Source organism: Rhea americana, unplaced genomic scaffold (assembly GCF_003343005.1).
Source record: "Rhea americana isolate MKP2758 unplaced genomic scaffold, rheAme1 scaffold_76, whole genome shotgun sequence".
Classification (NCBI taxonomy): Eukaryota; Metazoa; Chordata; class Aves; order Rheiformes; family Rheidae; genus Rhea; species Rhea americana.
In genome coordinates, this window is record NW_028186934.1 from 957,895 (window position 1) to 978,683 (window position 20,789).

The following is a 20,789-nucleotide window of genomic DNA, read 5'->3' on the forward strand; positions in this document are numbered from 1 at the left end:
GACTAAGTCATTAYCTACCTTAAAGGAACATGAAGCTGTGCCCAATGCTCCAGAAGAACGGCCTTCCAGATTTTGAAACACTGAAGCTACATTTACTAAGCTGCATATGAAAGCTATACATTTAGGCTACTTTGTAAAGCAGGCAACAGCACAACGGGTCCACTTATCCACTTACTGCTGGCATTAGCAGAAGAGCACAGCACACACAGCTGTTCTATTAGCTACACCAGTGCCCAGCATATTTCCCGACAAAAACATTTAGGCTTCTATCTTTAACATCAGCAACAGCAATTGAATTGCTTTGTACTTATGTCCATGTTGTTACTGCAAATTAAAGAATTTTCAGAAACTCTCAAAAAAGGGCTTAAAAGGTCCATGTTGTTACTGCAAATTAAAGAATTTTCAGAAACTCTCAAAAAAGGGCTTAAGAGGAAAGGCACTGTTGTAAAGAAAGTATCACCTTATTCACATTTTAAGAATTTCATTTCCTATTCCCTATTTCATTTCCTATGCGCACTCCCTATTTTGGATTTGTCTGGAATCCACATGATAATGAAAAAAAGAATAGGGAGAAAATAGGGCATAGAAGAAATGCATCATAAATAAGACGTATTTGTGATATATGAAATGAAGGATTTAGCTATGAAGGAGCTGCACTGTTTCAGCTGCTCTGGGAAAATGTCCACTTGTGATTTCTCATCAACATAGAAAATGAAAGAAAGATCAGTCATGTATCATTTATTTCATGGTTCCACAGTGCAAGAAAGTACACACAGCTTCTGTGGGCTAGTAGATGTGCAGTAAACTTGTCCTGGGGAACAGATCCAAGCATCTAAACCCTGAACAGGAATGGGATGGCTGAAGCAACCAATTTAAAGATGTGTTTGACTGAAATCCTTGCTAAAAGGTTTTGAGAGATACCCTGGAAATACAGGAACTGGYTTAGGAATTAGGAAGCTAATCCATCCAGTTCATCATCTCATCTTCAAATAGCAATCGGTAAAAGCCAGTTCAGAAGAAAATATAAGCAGAAGAAATAATAGTGGGCAGATCGAATTCTGACTTTCCAAAGGTTAGTTCAGTTACGGTGACTAACTATGGACAGAGCAGAAATCACTCCAATAAGATAATGATGTTCTACATCTCTCAGCAGAGAAAACAACACATTACAGCCCTTAATTTTGACTCAGCCTTTACTGAGGCTCAYCTGATGCACCACCATAGGGTGTAATTCAATTTAGTGGAAAAAAAGCAGCAAAGACAGTGTTCAAAAACACTTCCATTTTACTGTCAGTTTATCAGTGTTAAAAATAGATAATTTTCCTACCTGCTTATATTCAGATTCTCTTCCAACCAGTACCTGCAGGATGTAACCAACAGGATCTCCCTTCATGGGTGGGACCATTTCCCAGGTGATTTCACAGGCATTTCCTTCCAGCYGGGTCACTCGAGGGGCTACAATAAAAATAAATGCAGTAGCACTTTAATATAAAGACTCTACTGACATGTCACTCATTTTACACGCACTGTAACATATAACAGAACAYTTTTAAAGAGAACTTCAGGACATAAGGTTTAGTAGCAAAAAAATCTATAATTATGCAGCTAAAAATCAGATTGCCATTAGAAYAGAATGGAAGAAATAAAGCTGAGGCTGGACTGTTAAATTACTCAAAACTTCCATTTATTTCAAGACAGTCTTGCCTGATTAAGTAGTTCAGGATTCTTGTAGTATCAAACTATAGCAAACACTATGCACAGAAAATTGGGTGCAATTTAGATCTGATTAACAAGAGTTTACTGTAGAACATAGTTCACTTCTGTAGAACTAAAGWGATCTGGCTGTAGAGTATGTCTTATCTGTCAGTTGTGCAACCTGCAAAGGTTGTATGGTAAAAACCTTGAACTTTAAAAATCCAATTGCAATGTCATGCACTGATTTTTTCCAAGCAGAAGCCAATTCATAAATTACACTTGCATTACTAAAAGCAGAAATTTCATTATGTTCTAAGCAAACACTTGTACCCATGGAGATGTCTGTCCCACATTTTAAGGCAKCTGGCTACATACCATTGAAAGCAAGCACTAAAATCAAACTTTTCATTCAAGAAAAAGATGAGAGAAAGAATGAGAGAAGGGAAGCTAAAAAATGTTCTATATTAGAGATGAAGCCCAGTCTGGGAACCAGAAGTACAAGCATAACTTTAAATACTTGYTCTCATATCTAATTCTGAGCCTTAAATTCAGATAAGCAGACCTTATTTTAGCCTATTTTTAGTGAGACCTGTAACCAGTGCTTTCACCGGAAATGCAGGAGTGATGCAGAAATGCTGCCTTCCTTGTGAAGGGATCTCTCGCCAGCGGAAAGCGAAAAACCCCGCGCTCTGCCCCGCTGCGYGGCACGGCAGCGGCACGCGCGTGCGTACAGCCGAGCATCTGCCACAGGCAGGCATCAAAACCGCCGCGGCCGCGCTCCCGCTCCACCGAGCTCTTTACGGAGCGGAGCCCGCAAGCACGTGACCGAAAAATTAAACTGTGAGGAACAACRGCGCTAAACATTTTACTGAGCAGTTACTGTGTGCACGTGCAAGGACACGAGCTGCTTAAAGGCAATAGAGCTTCGCAGCCCTAGGAAAACAGACAACAGAGGCTATCAAAGAAAAACGCTGCTGCTGCTGCATACATCACACGAGTTTTAGACTAATTTGCTGCTACCCAGGAGGAACACATGAATTACATGCAGACCCAAATGAAATCAATATCTATTTACTTCTCCCTGCACATCTGCCTGTGTTGAGCCACCGGTAACAGAAGCCTTCATCGCAGCTGACAACATCCTTAGCTGCTTTCCCTCCTCCTTCCATGCCTCACCCTGCTACACTTAGATTTTTGTCTGACGTTTACCAAACTCTGCCATTAACAATACTGCTATTTTAGAGCTGGCAACAGCAGGCAAATAATTAGGATACTTTGTAGGAGAACAAACACGTGCTTATKAGGCATGGAAACCTGTACAAAGTTTATGTTGCTGTAACACTGAAGGGAATCAACACAATTATTTTGTTGCCTGCCTCAACAGAGCTGCTCTCCCCGTGGCACTGCTTTCTCACGGCAGTGCTCACTAATGCAGTTTTTGTTATGCCTTTTTCTTTATTACAGCCAGCGGTCTGTCACGTACCTACGGTCCCATCCCACACATGACCCAGGGTTTGCACACTGTATCTTAATGGTTTGATATTTAGTCCATAGCATGAGTCATATCTAACAGGCACTGAAAACTCAAGCAGGAAGGGAGTTCAAAACAAAGCAAAAATCTAAATGAGACCTGAACATACTAAAATGGATTTCCACCCAACAAACAGGGACGCGAGGACAGCGCGCACTGGCTGCCCTGGGCTGGCTTTGCCCATTTAGTGCCAGTAAGAGAAGCAATGAGACAAATAGTCACATACTGACTTAGCACGTGGGTCTCTGACAAAAATACATGCTCAGGCTGCGAGGCACATCTTCACTGCTAGCATCCCCTCCATGAGCCTGGTTCACCCGGCGGGAGCTCCCTCACTCRCTGGGTAGGCAAATCTCACCTGAGGACAGCTGTGCGGTAGGAGGCGATAAGCATCCCTCCCCCTCGGGTAAGCGTAACCCGCACTCGAGCTCCGCACCAGACAAATACAGGTATCTTCGTCCAAAAGCAGCACTGGAGCAAACGCGAAACCCCAGGCAACATCCATGCGAAGATGAAGGCGGGCTGCTGATTCTAGTGTAGTGAGGCCAAATCTCCCTGTGCTCCCTCCGCACCCAGGGCGAGACAGATGCTCTTGGGGGTGGTTCAAAGCAGTTAACTTCAGGGCCAGGGAAACTGCACGTTGGCAGTGCTCTCCCCCCTCTAAACCCTCCAATTACGAACGGTGTCACAATCACCCAAACCAGGTTTTAAAAACAGCAAAGCAAATGAAAACTCTGACAAATCCTAACGGTTGCTATTTCACACAGTGCATGGTACTGTTTGACAAATGAGTTTAAAGCACAAAGGAAAAACAGATCAGTGTGGTATCTGATTTTAGCTCTGTTTATCTGACAGCCAGTACAGCAAATCTGCTGCCTTCATAATAATTTTTTATGAACAGACTTGAACGTAGGGTAGACTTCACACAAAATAAAAGAGGTTTTGTTATAAAACTCCATTTTAATTAGGTCTTTTTTCTTCTAGTGGAAAATATACTAAATGAGATAATCTACTATCTTATGCATATGAAATATCAATGATTTTATAAATTGAAGAAATAAACTCTAAAGTGCTAAGCTGAACATCATCTRTACACTTTAAAACAACACGCAACTTTACTAGAGCTTACGTTGGCATGTATACATACATACTATAGCACTTATATCCCTTATTAAGTGTTCCACTAAGCCATAGTAATAGAGCAACCTCCTATAGAACAGTAGTGGTTTGTACAACATTTATGTTGTTCATCTGAGATTTTCTTCAGTGATAATTTAACTTCCCACCATAATCCGGTTTCACTACTCTCAGCAATATGCAAATAGCGCACACCAATTTCTTACGCACATTATTGTATACTTAGGTATGGCCTTATAAAATTACATACTTAAAAATTACTTAAATAATTACATCATTCTCATGTATGTAATATGTTACAAAAAATCTTCTATCTACCTTTGATTRCAGGTGGGACTGATTTAGTTGTGCAGAAGGTGCAGACTTCTGAGAAAGGTCCTTCCCCAGCATCACTGACAGCCTGTATTCGAAACGAGTAACAAGTGGATTCTGTCAGCCTTTGTATCTTGTACGTATGACTCGGTCCCCTGTAAATTGGAATAAACCTGGAAACAAAGAAAATGAGAAAACAAATTAYACCAGAGTTGCAGTGACACTTCTGGCTATTATGCACAGTGGATCAAGGCATCTATATTGTGAAAATTGTCAGAGCATGCTTTGCAAAGCTATTAAACTTAAGTATAAAAATGGTATGTTATTAATATATAAACAATGATTATTAGATTAGGGAAATGAGGAGATCAGTCTCTTTTGCWATTAAAACTTATCTTGCAAAATGATTATATGAATTCTGTGCAAAATCTTCYGTCAGTGCATCTCCTACTACCTAGTAATCAAAATGGACTAACTGTGTTCTGCTACAACACACCAAGAACGCTGTTAGTTTAAAAATAATTAAAAAAAAAGATTAAAACTTCTAATCTTTTATTGCTTGACTTGGTTCKTATTCCCACACCAGATCTTACTGTTGTCCATGTCATCGTAAAGCCWGAGTAACATTATGTAGATCAGGACATAAGGATTGGGGTTAATATATTATACGCTTTCAGTTTAAAGAGTTTATAGACTGAAGATGGACAAACAACAGCCGAGACAAACATGCTCAGARAGAATACACTGCGGATCATGTGTGCAAAGCAATAGGAAGTGCATGATTACAGAGAGGGTATCAGATAGGCAGGCTGGGATGCCAGTTGACAAGATTTGGGAGACAACTGTAGTGATGTGTCTGCTTGAGAACAGGCTGTAAGAGCAGGAGAAAGATACACTAAGGAAGTGGCTTGCAAAACACTTCCTTGGACAATGCCAGACATCACCACGCGTTGTTTCCAAAAATATAAAGCAGAACAAAAATCAATGGCACTTAATCAAAAACAAAAAACAAAAAACCTCAAGTTGCTAAGGAGAATCTGCCTTCTATTTTCAGTTGCTCTGCTCAGATAAATGTTTTTCAGTATGTCATACATTAGCCAGCAATTTCTAAGCATTTCTTTTCTCTAAAGACCTTGGGCTCACAGGGGCCGAGCAGAACGGGAATGAGGGTTAATACAGAGGAAGCGCTCGGCATGCTGCACCAAACCATTCAGCCTCTGCTCAAGAACAAGGTCTTCCTTGCAAGAGTCCTGAATCTGGAGAATATAAAATTCACCAAGTAGGATGACATGGTTTTATGATGATTTAGTATACCTATTCAAATATCCTAACTATTTCAGCTGATTTGAAATCACCAGGAAGCCAATGAAGTGATGTGTTTTTGACCTCCCTTATCTAGGCACTAGCTCTATCCTGGATAAYAAGTCCCGACCCCTTTGGCTTTGCACAGGATGTACAGTATAACCAATTTGAGCATTTCAGAGAAATTGGGGCTGTCGTTAGCTCTCAGGGTCAGAAATCAATTCATATTAAATTATGATTGAAATCCACAGAAGTACAAATAGAGAGACCAGGAATCATCTGTAATAAAAAGAAATGTTCAGGTAATTTAAATTGCTGAAAATGTACTCTGAGGACTAATTTGACTTACTACCCTCACCGAGTTTTAGTTAGCCCCTCACTTTGACTACAAATCAAAGGTCAACATCAATAAATTTTTAACAGCAGATTTTAAAGCCTATTCCTAAAGGAAATTTTTTCAATCATRCGCCTGTGCAGTTTTAAGCAGAATTGCCTGCCAGCCCAAGTTTGAGGTTCACATAAGCCACAATRGCAATTTTCAAAAGACTTGACAGCAGGTCTGTTGCAGGAGTGAGATTTCTTGGGATTCACCACATGATCAGCAAACCACAAGCATTTTGGATAGTGTTACAACTGGAAATAAGACYGCTCAACTCTTTCTCTCTCTCTCTCCCCCCCTCTTTACTTTTTGTCAATCACACAACTGTCTCAGAAACCACCACAGTACTCACAGACGTGCACAGCCTTGTCTCTCACTCTCATCTAAGGCTGTAGATACCAAAATAGATGCAATGCAATATTTAGATTAAAATTGTCCTTGCAATCATCCACGAAGCTAGGTAAGCATGGGAGGATAAACATACCTTGCCAGCTAACAGACATGTACRCTTCTATCTCATTTTGGGCTGATGATGAAGCCCTTGCTAAACATATTGATAGAACAGCAATGAATTTTAGTTCTCTAATTAGTGTTTCATCTTTCAAATACGATCAGTCGAGGTTTCATAACACTGAAAAAGTGATCTGGCAAAACACTTCAGCTTCTCCAGTCATTTGGGAATTGGAATAATATTCCCATCCACTCTCCATCTCCACCTCTTTTTACTTTTATATCTCTATTGCAAGGAACATCCATAAAGAAAGCAAAAAGCATTCCAGAAAAGCTCTCATCCATGGTCAGCACACAAGACAAATGAAAGCACATTTAGCTACCTTTCTTCAGAAGATGACTGTTCTGATTTTAGAAGGTTGATTATTAAGTCAATCAAATTCAATTGCTGTTAAGCTGTTCTATGATAATACTTCATAATTATGTTTGAAGATGCATATCATGATGTAGGAAATGTAATGTAGACGGAACATTTCAACTTCAAAACATATGTGATTTTTTTGGTAATAATATAGTATTTTCTTCAAGTCTAAAGCAGGCACTTCATAATCCTCCAGAGTTATTTCTGTTATTTTTAAAAGCAGTGTAGTTCCCATTTGATGTAGCCTGCTATAGAATCGGAGAAATATGTCCTACCAACTTTTTTCAGTCTCCTAAGTATTCAGCTGAAGAAGGATTGCAGTGAACTTAACACTGAACCAGTATGATTGCTTGTGACTGCAATGTCAGCATACATTACAAACTGCTACAAATAAGACAATTTGTTCAAATTAATGCAATTATCTTTTTTTAAAAAACTAAAGACAACTTAAACATGTACATTTAAGTCTCAGCTTTGTGTACCTTTGTCTCCTTGGCAAGTCTCGTGTTGTCCACTGCTCTTTATGTTCCAAACCCTTACCAATTCTTTTCACTCATCTAACAGAGCTTTATACGATTCATAAACTGAATGTGAGCAGAGAGAACACAAGTCACATACTCTGTACAGCTAACACCACAACTTACACATTCAGCCACAAGAGATGGGAAGCTTGTACTAGAATTAAGTGCAGAGTCCAGTGGAGCTCTTCTCAGCCATTCTTGATGTGCAGCTAAGCTAGAGATACAGGGATGAGCACATGGCCTTACAAATTACCATTTGTTGCCTCCTCTACCAAAGCAGGAATGCTCTTAGTTGGCCAAACTACAATGTTCAAGCAGTTTAGTTTAAGTTTCATGTGAAACAGTGCCCAAATACTAATGCTGATGTTTGAGGCACACTTCCCACAGAAGGTGTGCTAGCTGAGCCTGCCCCAGCCTCCATGAGCTGACTGTTCCCACCACCATGCTGCTCCTGTGGTGCWTCTTTTTGTAGGGTTAAATGGTGATCTGGATTAGAGAACTAGTATGGGTTAAAGAGCTACATAAATAGGTTATTTTTATATTGGATTAGTTCCCTGGCCTGGTTCAATGTTATGGTAAAAAAGTTGCACTGGTACAACTTTGGGAATATTATGGGGACACAAGTGGTTTAAACAAAAGTTTTATTTTTGCCAAAATGCCAAATAAATGCCAAAAGTATTCCTGACCTAAAAAATAGAGGTGCATTAACTTTGGTTTCTTATTTCTTTCTCAATCTCCCCTCCAAGGTGGAGGAAAACTAAACACGAAGTATGCTTGCATCTTAGCCAAGTATGCATTCCCTAACACCTGCCTTTCTGCAACTTTCTCTAGGGAAGCAGACACTTCCCAGAGCATCCTTCCCCTCTCATCTCACTTTACTGAGTTGAATTACTCTCCTTCCCAGCCATTCTCATGTCAGAAATTGATCATTCATTTACTAACAGACAGTGGAAAAGACAGAACATAATGTTCTAGAATGATTGTTTAGAAGATACCACTGCTGTTATTTTTTCATCAATACCTTTTTACTCTCAATCAAGATCTTCTTGGAAATGTTTTACATGTTGTAGTTATTTTGTTTCCTCCTCTTCAGTCACTCCCAGTCAAGCAGAGGATTATGAATGTGCTCACTCTGCTTTCATTCATTAGTTCACAGCACATTTTAATCAGCAGGTTCCTTTTCAAGCTCTTTGGTTTTGTTTATAGTTTAGTAACACATTTGTTCTCACAACAATTCACTTTGGAAGAAAATCTAATGTATRGCACTGAATAAGAGCAATTTCAAGCCAAGTACAATGGCTAAGAAGCAACCTGAGTGATTCTTTTACTGTCTCCCAGAAAAACGTGGTGATCTGCTGCAATTCTGGCTGGAGAGAAATCATTAATACACCAATGATCTAACCTGGTGACCTGAGGCTTCTTTTGAGAATATGCAGCCAATCGCATAATTTCAAACCAAAGTACACGAATTTCACAAATCAATAACTACTTTAATAATATTATCACAACAATAAAAAACATCCCCGTTTTCTGCACAGTTACAGCCCTCACCTACTCTCTAGACTGTTCCTCTATTTTGTTTAAAGAACATTATCAAACCCTCACTGGTTTGTATGGTTCCCCCGCCCCACCAGCAGCTCCCTACACTAGGAGGTGGCACCCAGGAAAGCAGAAGCTTCAAAACAAAAACATCTAATTCACCACAAGGGACAGAGAACATTCAGTTCTTTGCAGTATTTCAGCTAAAAAAAAACCCTTCCAGATCCTCTGCTGAGCATAGCTTCACTGAAGTTCACGCATCTCCGCTCCACTCACAAGCTCGGCTCAGATCACTGAGCTCAGTGCTCCGTGTGCCCCTGCATCTCAAGACGCCAACGGGGCCAATGCTTGCTTATTAATGTTCTGCATATTAAAACTTGCCTGCATTCAAATCATTGCCAGCCACAGCTGGTGGGAAGGTTTAACACCTATCAGCTTTCAAATGAAGTTTGTTCCTGCTGATGCAAGAAAGCATCATTTAATTTTTACTAAATCTAGATGCCAGAAGTAGAATTTAATTAATTTATTAAAAGGCAAATGATACCGAGAAGAACTTTAGRTGGATGTCAAAAGAGAGGTACCCTTTCGGTTTTTCAAGTTAGGCTGTAGAGGAGCCCTGAAGCCAGGAGGTAAACAGGAAACATGATGAATAATAATATTATTCATCAATTAATACTGCTCATAATCCAACAGTCATCTCCTTCACCAGCTGGTAAGAGCAATAAGCACTTGGAAATCTCTCTATCAACCACRCCTTAAAGGTACAGAGTAGGCTTTTATTCTGTTTACTGGCAGAGATACATGTGCAGAAATCAACACACATTTTTCTGTTCTATTTTGGTTTAAAATCTTCGGCTCCCAACGGAAAGTTTGAAATCAGCAACATCTCCCACCCACAAATCTACCTTTTGCAAGTAAGTGCTGAGGGAAGGGAAAAATCTGGGTGGAAGTTCCTGAAAGGGTTTCACACCCAGTGACTTCCCCAGAGCCTGACTTCCCATCCTACCATGAGGTCAGGATGGAGCTGTGGAGCAGGCAGACAGGATACCTTGGTCTCTGTGACCTGAAGACAYGGTTCCTGAAAGATACCTTAAAATATGTATATTTGTTTACAATATGTCTAGAAACAAACCTCCTCAGTACACTTCAATCTAATTTTTGGTTGAGAGACGTAAAAACATGACCACTGAAGGAGACAAGTCTGTCTTATACTTAGAAGAGCAAAACTAAGYGGAGAGAAGAAAAAGGAAAGAAGTCGTAAGAGGTGGGAATAGTTTTGCTTCCTATGTCTATCTAGCACATTGTATCAACTGAGAAGATATGCTGGACATTCCAATCCACAGGCTAGACCAACAGCACATGCAGCCCAAAATTGATTTTTTGCTTGCTTCTACTACATCATCCTTTCACCTACAGCTGAGTTTGACCATGCAACCCGTATTTACCATAGATAGTCACTTGTCACATGTCCGGAATTATTGAAAATGGAGATACTCCTGACGTATTGCCAGACAGGAGAAGGCTGCAGCTCCTTTTGCTTGCTGCTCTTTTATTCCCAAGSCAGACTGCCAGGCTGAAGCCCTGTGCAATCCTTTAGACTTCTTGGAAGTTGGCAAAGTAGTTGCACAGAACCTACATAAATTCTGCTGTTTTATACAGGTGGGAGATGGACACACACTAAGAGAGAAAAGCAGCTAAGCACCTTGAAAATCAACTTCTAAGGATGAGCTAGAGATAGTGAACAATGTTTAATACTGAGTTCAGCGAGTCCTGAGAAAAACACATAGTAAAATCTCAATAGCTTCAGGGCACATTCAAGGAAAAATAAAAAACAGATCAGTAAAGCATCTGACAAACACCCCCCATGTGGAACCACATAACAAGCCAAGGACCAGATGGAAAAAAAATGAATACTGAGCACAAGTTAATAGGAATTAGCAGCATTCCACTGAAAGATTAAAGGGAAATTAGGAGAACATCCAGTGGCCCGTAATAGCTATATAGTCAAAAAGAAACAGATTACAAATTAGACAGCAAACAATACCATGGTTTCTAATGGCAATACATTAATAATTAACTAGATATAAATAAGAGTAGGCTTAATAAAGCTAAAGCCAAAACAGAAAAAAAAAAAAACCCTAAAACCCCACAGTTCAGTGATGATAAATCAATGCTCTTACATGCATTTTTTTGCAGCATTACAAACCACTTTGCAGATATGGTAACAATTATTTTTATCAACCTTAAAACAATATCTTCATAATCATTTATCAAAATAACATTCTTAGTCATCTGGATGGAAACAAAGTCTAGGATCTACTTTATCAGCTTTAACAAAATCAAGTTGGAAGTTAGAGATGTGCCCTCTAAGGAAAATCAGCTAACGAGCTCCTCACCATAAGCCAGACCCCACTAGCACTTCATATATTAGTTATCATACCGACAAAGTATCATTTTTCTTATGAGTTTGTTACAAACACTTAGATCTAGCTTTCATTACAGAGATAGTCTTTGGTCCTGACTGTGTTCTTATATATGATGAATATTCAGCTACACCCATGAAGTCTGATGGTGCAGCAGGTGCATACTGGGGAAAATGTAAGAGAAAATTGGATTAGTATAAAGGGGTTTCATTCTATATTACTAACTACTGAATTTCCCAGCAAATTAGGGAAACTTTGAACCTACTTACTGAAAAGCATTTAGTTTTGTGTCTCATTAGAGTCCTAATATCCTGAATAAATCTTATCTCAGACCTTTAACATACTTTTCTCACACCTCACTTKGTCTCAAAAGGCAAGGTGACTCATACCTACTAAAAACGACATTTTATTCCTGTTTCTAGGAACGAGCTGAAATGCATTTACAAGTTTTTTAAATTGTCCCTTGGGATATTTTTTCTTTATTTGCCCGGCACTCACTACAAAGCCTCAAGTATCCAATCACAATGTTCTTACTACAACTACTGCTACTATTAATAGCAATACTCATCTATACAATGCAACATTATCCAAGTAAACATAGGCTATTTTAAAGACTTTTCTGAATGACGACTTTACTCTGCAAGCCTAGCTAAATAGAAACTGTGGCATGCCATACGTCTTGGTGTTAATTGTTCATTTCCTTTCATCATTGTTTTACTCAGTATGAAAATTATTTTTCCTGCAGGTTTTTGCAAAGATACGTCAGTGTATCTAATTGTATATTTTAATAGAATTTTACAAGTCAGTAGGCCAGATACATATCAATAATTGCTGTTAAAATGAGTGCAAATTGTTTTGATCAAATCATGAGTGTAAACAGTTTTCTAATCAGACTGCTTGAAACTTGCAGTAACGAGATAATGGTTATGCTAGTCATCAGAGGGAATGTTTAGCAATTTATCTCTGTTTCTATTCTGCCTCCCTGTTAATGCAGAGCAAACATACACACCAAGGATGATACACAGCAGAAGAAAAAGGACCATTTCCCACATCATGTCCCTTAGAATCAGTGAAAAACTTGCATGTCTCTGCTGTTTATACTCAGGCTTTAAAGTCTCTACTCTGCACCTACCAAAYAGGAACAAGGATAGACAACCTGAGCCACTGGAAGGCAACTGACAGCCTAACAAGCTTACAGCTCGGATGTCCTCTGCTGCCTGCACTAGATTAATAGCGCACTCCTTGGCCAAGGAACATTACRGGTGATGCCTCCTGAAATAAATGAAACGGCCTTCAAGAAAGAGCTGGGCTGTGGCACTGCTCAGCTTTCTGAAATCGTCACTCTGCTGTTTTTTTAGGTGGAATAAAAGACTGCAAGAGCTCTCTGCGTACCGATCTGCATAMCAAGTTTTTACTACTGCTTTACAAATCTTAGTGATGAAGTTTGGTCAGTGCACAGCTTCATAAGAAAGCACCACTGGGAAAAATGCCTTCCCTGCTGAAATTAATGGGTAAACTCCAAATGATTCAATGATGCAGGATTTTATGTTAATGTAAATTTGAGCATTAAGTCATCAGTCTCTTTTGTTGAAAAGAAAGTCTTCGGCAATCTCAAGGCAAGAGTCTGCAGGAGTTGCTTCAGAGCAGCTGTCCCATAAAGAAATTGCTATGTTCGGGAAAAGCTCTCCCGCTACTCACACTAAGGTAAAATTTCCCAAGTAGAAAGGTATTATGTTAGCTGGTTGCAATTCCCTCCTTGGAGTAGCTAGAATTTTCCAGGGCTACCTGTATTAGGGTATGGGGCCAAAACTCGTTTATCCATTAAGTAACAACAAAAGCATTTACAGTTTAGATTATCAGTAAACATCATCTCCTACAATCCATTTGCCAAAGCAGCCTTCTAAAGAATAGTGATCCTTCACTKATATTTTTAAAGAGTATATTTAAATTACTCCTTACCCAACATCACCAAGGATTCTTTCTTAATATATAATTACAGATACTTTTATTTGGACCTTTATATATACATAAAATCACAGAATTATCTCAACTGCAATATATATTAGTCTAAAAAAAACAGAAGCAAATGATGAATGACCCACTAATAATGTATTTGCTAATTCTCCTTTTGAGATTGGATAGTGTAAGCACTTCAAGACATTAAGTAGTATAATTAGTTGTAGGAACAACTAAAGACTAATTACCAGTGGGGGGGAGGGGAAGCATTACTATAATTAGGCTCATTTGTTTCATTTGGAGAGGAAAAATACACAGTAATGTGGAAAATAGTGCAATCTGGTTAACACTATTTTCTTGACATTACTAAGTCAGGAAACAAAGTCACAACTGAGAGTTTATTTTAAAAAGAAAGAAATTTTATAGTCCTTTTATACGTAAAGGTCAACTGCTCCCAACTAACATTTCCATGTACTGTGCTTTCTAGAAAAAGATTCTTCTTCATTTCCACTTAATGCTACACATAATTGAAAGGACAAGAGATGCTAATTCGATCTTCCTAAATGTCACACACTGAAGAGTGAACGAGGGATAAAGCAGGTGCATTTCGGACACACACACCTTTGYCAGCCCCTACATTAATCAGTGCCAGGAGATTTCCAAGTATTCTRTTTCACAAGGTCTTGCAATCAATGAAACATTTAGTCTGCAGCAACTTGCCTGTTACACCTTATTATGGCATGGGAAAGTTAAAACCAATTCTTAATGACCAAGACACACTCAAAAGCACTGGCTGACTATCACTGCATAAAATAAGGATTTTATCTCTAGAAAAAGGCTATCAAAGCTATTGGGCTTGAAATCTGACTCAATRTTGATTCTCTTTTTGAAAAGGATTTGCTCACTTTGCTTCTTTATTTCTAAAAATTTTCAATGGCATTTAGAAGTTAACCTATATTTTAACCCTTGTGAGTAAGCAACCTTACAATATGCGAACTGCTTGCACAGATTCACTGGAGAAGGGAAAGTTGTACCCTGAGTGAGGGGRTTTCAGTATAGAGAAAGAGTAAAAATCTTCTGAATCACTAGGGATATGACAGAGGTTAATCCTCTAGCTCAACGAGTCTGAGTTATGCGTAGCCTTCCCAAAAGTCAGAAGCTATCTCTTCTGTAAGCAGAGGAGACACTATGAAATTTTTCTACAACTCATTCAACACCATGAAAGATCCCAAAACACCCTTCTACATCATTTATTCTGTGTCATTTTTCACTATAGGCTGGCCTTACATTATTCCATTCAATGTCCATAGTTTACCTGCATTGACCTGTATTCCAGTATTTTTCACAGGCATTCACATGAATGAGTAACTGCTCAGCTGTGGTGGGCTTTATTTTATGGATACGATCTAAGAGCAGACTCCTATCACCACAACTAACTGCTGTTTCTACCAGTTCACATGTGGGCTGTTCCTCTCCRTTCATTAGGAATGACAGCTCTCCAGAACATACACACTTCTTTGCTGGATCCTTTCTGCAATATCTTTCGTTGTGATAGATGCACACAACAGCGACTATGAGAGATGGAATAAAAAAATGGGTCTTACTGCCAAGACCTGCCAGCTCCAACTGTTCTCAAACAGGGCACCKAACAAAGATAACAATACACCAAACCTGCTCATATGCTGTGCCCATGCTGGTGGGCAGTCAATCAGCCTGAGGGCTCRAGGCTAGGGCTCATTTCCAATATTAACTGAACTAATTGCTACTGTTACAACCACTAAAAGAAATCATTTTATGAAAAGACTCCATTCAAGCAAAAGGAAAAAAAAAAAACAATGCAGTACAAAAAAAATCAAGCAGTTTCGGTGCACCTTTGGGGGCTCACGTTTACTATAATCCTAACCAAAAGCCTGGAAGACCTAGCAGAGGGACAAGCACAAGGAACAGTAACTGCTCCTAATTAAGTTCTTAAGAGACCATTTGCAGTTAGAAAAGTTTGTGCAAAAGYAAATGGTGATGCTAGAAAAAGCTCTCATTCTCTGCTGCCAGGTAACATAACATTTTATTCTTACAAGGAAACTTATTATTTCTCCAACATAAAAACACGTTTAAAACAATTTATGGTTCCTCACCATCCTACCTGCAGTGTTACGTGAAAGCAAACAAAAGAAGCCTGCCGGATGTTTCTTTATTGCTGACTTGATCACATGCTGCTGCAGGTGATAGGCTCCKGCCAAGCATCATTGCACTCCGAAGAAACTGTTTTATCAGTCAGAATTTCAAATGGGCATTTATATTCACTGAACACCTCTCAGTATTAATATAAGGGATAATGTACCCTCTCTGCATCTCTCCGAGTTGAGACAGTAGGAGGTATTTAGGCATTACTCATGGTGGTTTCATTACTCACAATTAGAGCTGTTGGGCTAGATCTTTAGCTGGCATAAACTTGGCACAGCTCTATTTAAATTAAAGAAATCACGCTAATTTACACCAAATTATCTGTACTGAAGGTCCCTAAAGATTATCTACTTCATACATCAATTATTTTATGTAATTAAACCAGCTGAGAGTGAGTGTTTCTTAGTAAATTATGAGCCATCTATGATATTTATTCATTGAAGGGATCAGGCTTAAGCAACATTCACATTGTCCTYCCCAACCCCGACTTTGGAGCTTCTTGACCACATCTGTTTGTACGGAAAAGACTTGCAATGTCCAATTCTGCATGTTCTGCACACTCAAAGCTCCCATGGCTTTGAAGAAAATTTTAGAGAGGGAAGACATGGTGGATGAGTCCCCCTACATTCTTATTTTGTAATTACTGCATAGATACCAACCTGATGCTGACCTCCTATTTTGCTAATGCCTCAATAGAGTTTAGCTGTAAAATTCTGACCACCATGCTGCCCAAAGGAACTTATTTTGCCCAGTTTTGTCTTAGACTTGCAACTTTGTGACCAGCTGATTTATTAATACACACAGTACACTGGGAGCAATATCTCAGTCTTGTGCATTCCAAAGGGTAAAGTAGTTACAACGCTGAAGCTCAATATACAGGCAGAGAAGTCAGTGTTTTGCTAGAATTTCAACATTACAGCATGGATTTCAGTTTTCTGTAATATGTTTAACAGCTTTGTTATTTAATTTACTTGGTCTGACTACAGGCACAGAATCTTTGTTAAAACTACATTTTTAGGTAGGTTTGTAGGTACAGGATAATGAGGAAAACAAYATTTTTTCTTACTGTGATTCACAAATATTTTATGATGAATCAGAATCTGTTTTCATTAACACATTGAAAAGAATTGTGTATCTCCTACCTTTTGTTTCTGTCTTCTATCTGCAAGATATAGACCATGTCATCGGTAGGATGAAGTTTGGAACTGCTGTCTCCCCATTTCAACTTCAGGCTCTGAGGACCTGCTGCAGCACACTCTAATCGAGGAGGTAATGGTGGTAATGGCCTAGTTTTTGCTTTAATAAAGTGGCTAAATGGTCCAGCTCCAATTTCATTGACAGCCTGGATTCTGATCCTAAAACAAACAACAAAAAAGGTTAATGTTAAATAAGGTGCTTTCACAACGTTCTTGACATACAAAAGTCTCAAGAAACAAAATAACCGTCTGGACCTCACTGGTCCACTGTTAAATACTCCCAGCGATCAGTATTTGGCTCTGGCAAAGGCTCTGTAACATAACAAATATTATCATCCTGTTTATATCGTAAGAACAGCAATGAAGATACCGAGAACTGCAATCAGGTAGAAGCAGGAACACCTAGCAAAGCAACCTCTGAGCCTGATGGCAGTCCCTTTAACCATCAGAACAAGTGCTCAGGACATTGTGAGGTTATCTAATACCTTTTATCATCCTTACAGTCTGGTGCAATGCTAAAGTAGTATCTCATATTGTGAGCAATTGTGTTTCCTCAATGGTACTACAGGCGCAATGAGTCACCACTTAAAGTAAGAACCTAGCCAGTGGGATTGCAAAATATGTAACACTGGCAGCTCTCAAAACAGACCACCCCTTTGCAGTCACAGAAGATGACATGGAGAACTGCTGATTAATTATCCTCACTGCGAGGGACACAGGCACAGACACAAGTSAGGGTTGGAAAACTTTACCTGTGTAATTATAACTAAACAAAACGTGAAAGGGGCTTGTGCTTTTCTAACACAGCTCAGCTGTAAGTTAATTCAGGTAAAATCATCAATTGAAAACACAGGTGTAGCAACCATAAAACCCATCTCCATATTGTAAATATCTCTGAAGACCAATGAATAGTATTATTTCAGCATCTATGATGTCTTAGTTTTTGGTTAACATTTTTATTTTTATATAAAAACAGTGTATAAATAYGCAGTGAAAACCACTTCTGAATTCCTTTCAACATTTTCACTAAAGGTTTGTAACTTAAAGCATCCTATTTTGGAAGGGTCATTTTCAAATCCGATAATCACAWTTTGAAAGTCAAAATATAAATAACAAATTTAGGTATAGTACCTAAGTCTGTGGGCCCTGGACAATATTATTTGTTTTCAATCTCATATTTTCATAGAATCATAGAAACAGTAAGGTTGGAGGGGACCTCTGCAGATCATCTAGTTCAACCTCCCTGCTCAACAGGGTCACCTAGAGCATGGTAGACASGGTTGCATCCAAGCAGGCCTTGAAGATCGCCAGAGAAGGAGACTCCACCACCTCTCTGGGCAACCTGGTCCAGGGCTCCGTCACTCTCACAGGGAAGAAATTCCCCCTCACRGTCAGGCAGAACTTCCYGTGCTTCAATTTCTGCCCATTGCCTYTTGTCCTGTCACATGGGACAACTGAAAAGAGTCTGGCCCTGTCCCCTTGACACCCTCCCTTCAGATACTTATCAATGTGTATAAGATCCCCTCCCTCAGTCTTCTCCTCCCCAGGCTGAAGAGGCCCAGCTCTCGCAGCTGTTCCTCACAGGGCAGGTGCTCCAGCCCTCTGATCACCTTTGTAGCCTTACGCTGGATCCTCTCCAGTAGCTCCATGTCTCTCTCGTCCTAGGGAGCCCAGAACTGGACACAGTACTCGAGATGTGGCCTCACCAGGGCTGAGTAGAGGGGCAGGATCACCTCCCTCGACCTGCTGGAAACACTCTTCCTAACGCACCCCAGGAGACCATTGGCTTTCTTGGTCACAAGGGCACATTGCTGGCTCATGGTCAACTTGTCAYCCACCAGCACTCCCAGGTCCTCCTCTGCAGAGCTGCTCTCCACCAGGTCAGCCCCCAGCTTGTAMTGCTGCCTAGCGTTATTTTTCCCTAGGTGCAGGATTCTGCACTTGCCATGGTTGAACCTCAGGAGGCTCCTCTCCGCCCAGCTCTCCAGCYTGTCCAGGTCTCTCTGAATGGCAGCACAGCCCTCAGGTGTGTCAGCCACTCCTCCCAGCTTGGYAKCRTCAGCMAACTTGCTGAGGAGGCACTCTGTCCCCTCATCCAGGTCATTGATGAAAAAGTTGAACAGGATGGGACCCAGTACTGAGCCCTGGGGGACGCCACTAGCCACAGGCCTCCAACTGGACTCCACACCACTGATGACAACCCTCTGAGCTCTGCCTTTCAGCCAGTTCTCAATCCACCTCACTGTCCACTCRYCYAACCCACACTTCCTGAGCTTCTCTAGGAGGATGTTATGGGARACAGTGTCARAAGCCTKGCTGAAGKCAAGGTACAYAACGTCCACTGCTCTCCCCTCATCTACCCAGACAGTCATTCCATCATAGAAGGCTATTGGATTGGTTAAGCCGGATTTCCCCTTGGTGAATCCATGCTGGCTACTCCTGATCACCTTCTTTTCCTCCATATGTCTGGAGATGACATCCAGAATGAGCTGTTCCATCACCTTTCCAGTGACGGAGGTGAGGCTGACTGGCCTATAGTTGCCTGGGTCCTCCTTCTTGCCCTTCTTGAAGACTGGGGTGACACTGGCTTTTTTCCAGCACTCAGGCACCTCTACAGTTCTCCAGCAGTTTTCAAAGATGATGGAGAGCAGCCTGGCAACAACATCCGCCAGCTCCCTCAGGACCCRTGGGTGCATCTYATCTGGGCCCATGGATTTGTGGATGTCTAGCCTGCCCAGAAGGTCTCTAAYCCTATCCTCCTCAACCAAAGGAAAGTCCTCCCTTCTCCGGAGTTTCTCCCTCACGTCCAGGCTCTGAGATTCCTGGGGGCTGCCCTCAGCAGTGAAGACTGAAGCAAAGAAGGCATGCAGTAATTCTGCCTTCTCTGTATCCCTTATCACCAGGGCCTCCRCCCCATTCAGTAGCAGGCCCACATTTTCCCTAGTCCTCCTCTTGCTGCTGATGCATTTGAAGAAGCCCTTCTGGTGTCCTTGACATCCCTTGCCAGACTCAATTCCAACCGGGCCATCGCCTTCCTCGCTGCATCTCTACATACTCTGACTGCATTCTTGTAATTCTCCCAAGTAGCCTGTCCCCTCTCCCACATTCTGTGTATTTTCTTTCTCTGCCTGAACATGGCCAAGAGYTCCTTGCTCACCCATGCAGGTCTCCTGCCCCTCTTGTTGCACTTCTTACTCATAGGGATGCACTGCTCTTGAGCTTTCCTACTGCTTGTTTTTAACATATCTATCTATCTATCTATATCAGACTAGGCAAATTAAGAAACCATTAAATGACCTTTCATAGACCATTGTATCTTATAAGAGTTTTGACCTAGGAAAAGAAACACACTAMAGAGGATGTTGTTTTCACCTCCAAGTGCTTCGTATTCCAGCAAACTGAAAAATCACTTCTGAATTAATCTTACATCATCTGACACGAGAGGAGTTTGATTCACCAGTTCCTATAAGACTGGTGCAATTGGTGACATTCTAGGCACACACACCTGCAAAAACCTGTTAGAATTAAAACGCTGCAGACTTCAAAATGCAGCACAGTCTACTCCCGTCATCTGCCTGAACACAATGGTTAACAGTTGTTCAGTCTACCAAATCCCCACTCAGGTAACACTTTCCAGGCTTGAACAAGACCTAGTTTCCCACTCCAGAGCATAAATTCTGTTTTACAACCCACTCCTRACTGTTGACTTGAGCATCCATGCTCATTCTTTTCATCTTGAAAGATCT

At 40.4% G+C, this 20,789-nt stretch overlaps 1 protein-coding gene across 1 annotated transcript in view; it reads right to left on the bottom strand.

Moving 5' to 3' along the window:
* FNDC3B (fibronectin type III domain containing 3B) overlaps positions 1-20,789 on the bottom strand; it is a 191,244-nt gene that overhangs the window by 11,419 nt on the left and 159,036 nt on the right. Inside the window, exons 23-25 of the mRNA XM_085322314.1 lie at positions 16,990-17,202; positions 4,682-4,848; positions 1,328-1,455 (exon numbers count right to left, since the gene is read on the bottom strand). Of these exons, the coding sequence (XP_085178440.1) occupies positions 1,328-1,455; positions 4,682-4,848; positions 16,990-17,202 (508 nt within the window). The remainder of the gene's footprint in view (positions 1-1,327; positions 1,456-4,681; positions 4,849-16,989; positions 17,203-20,789) is intronic.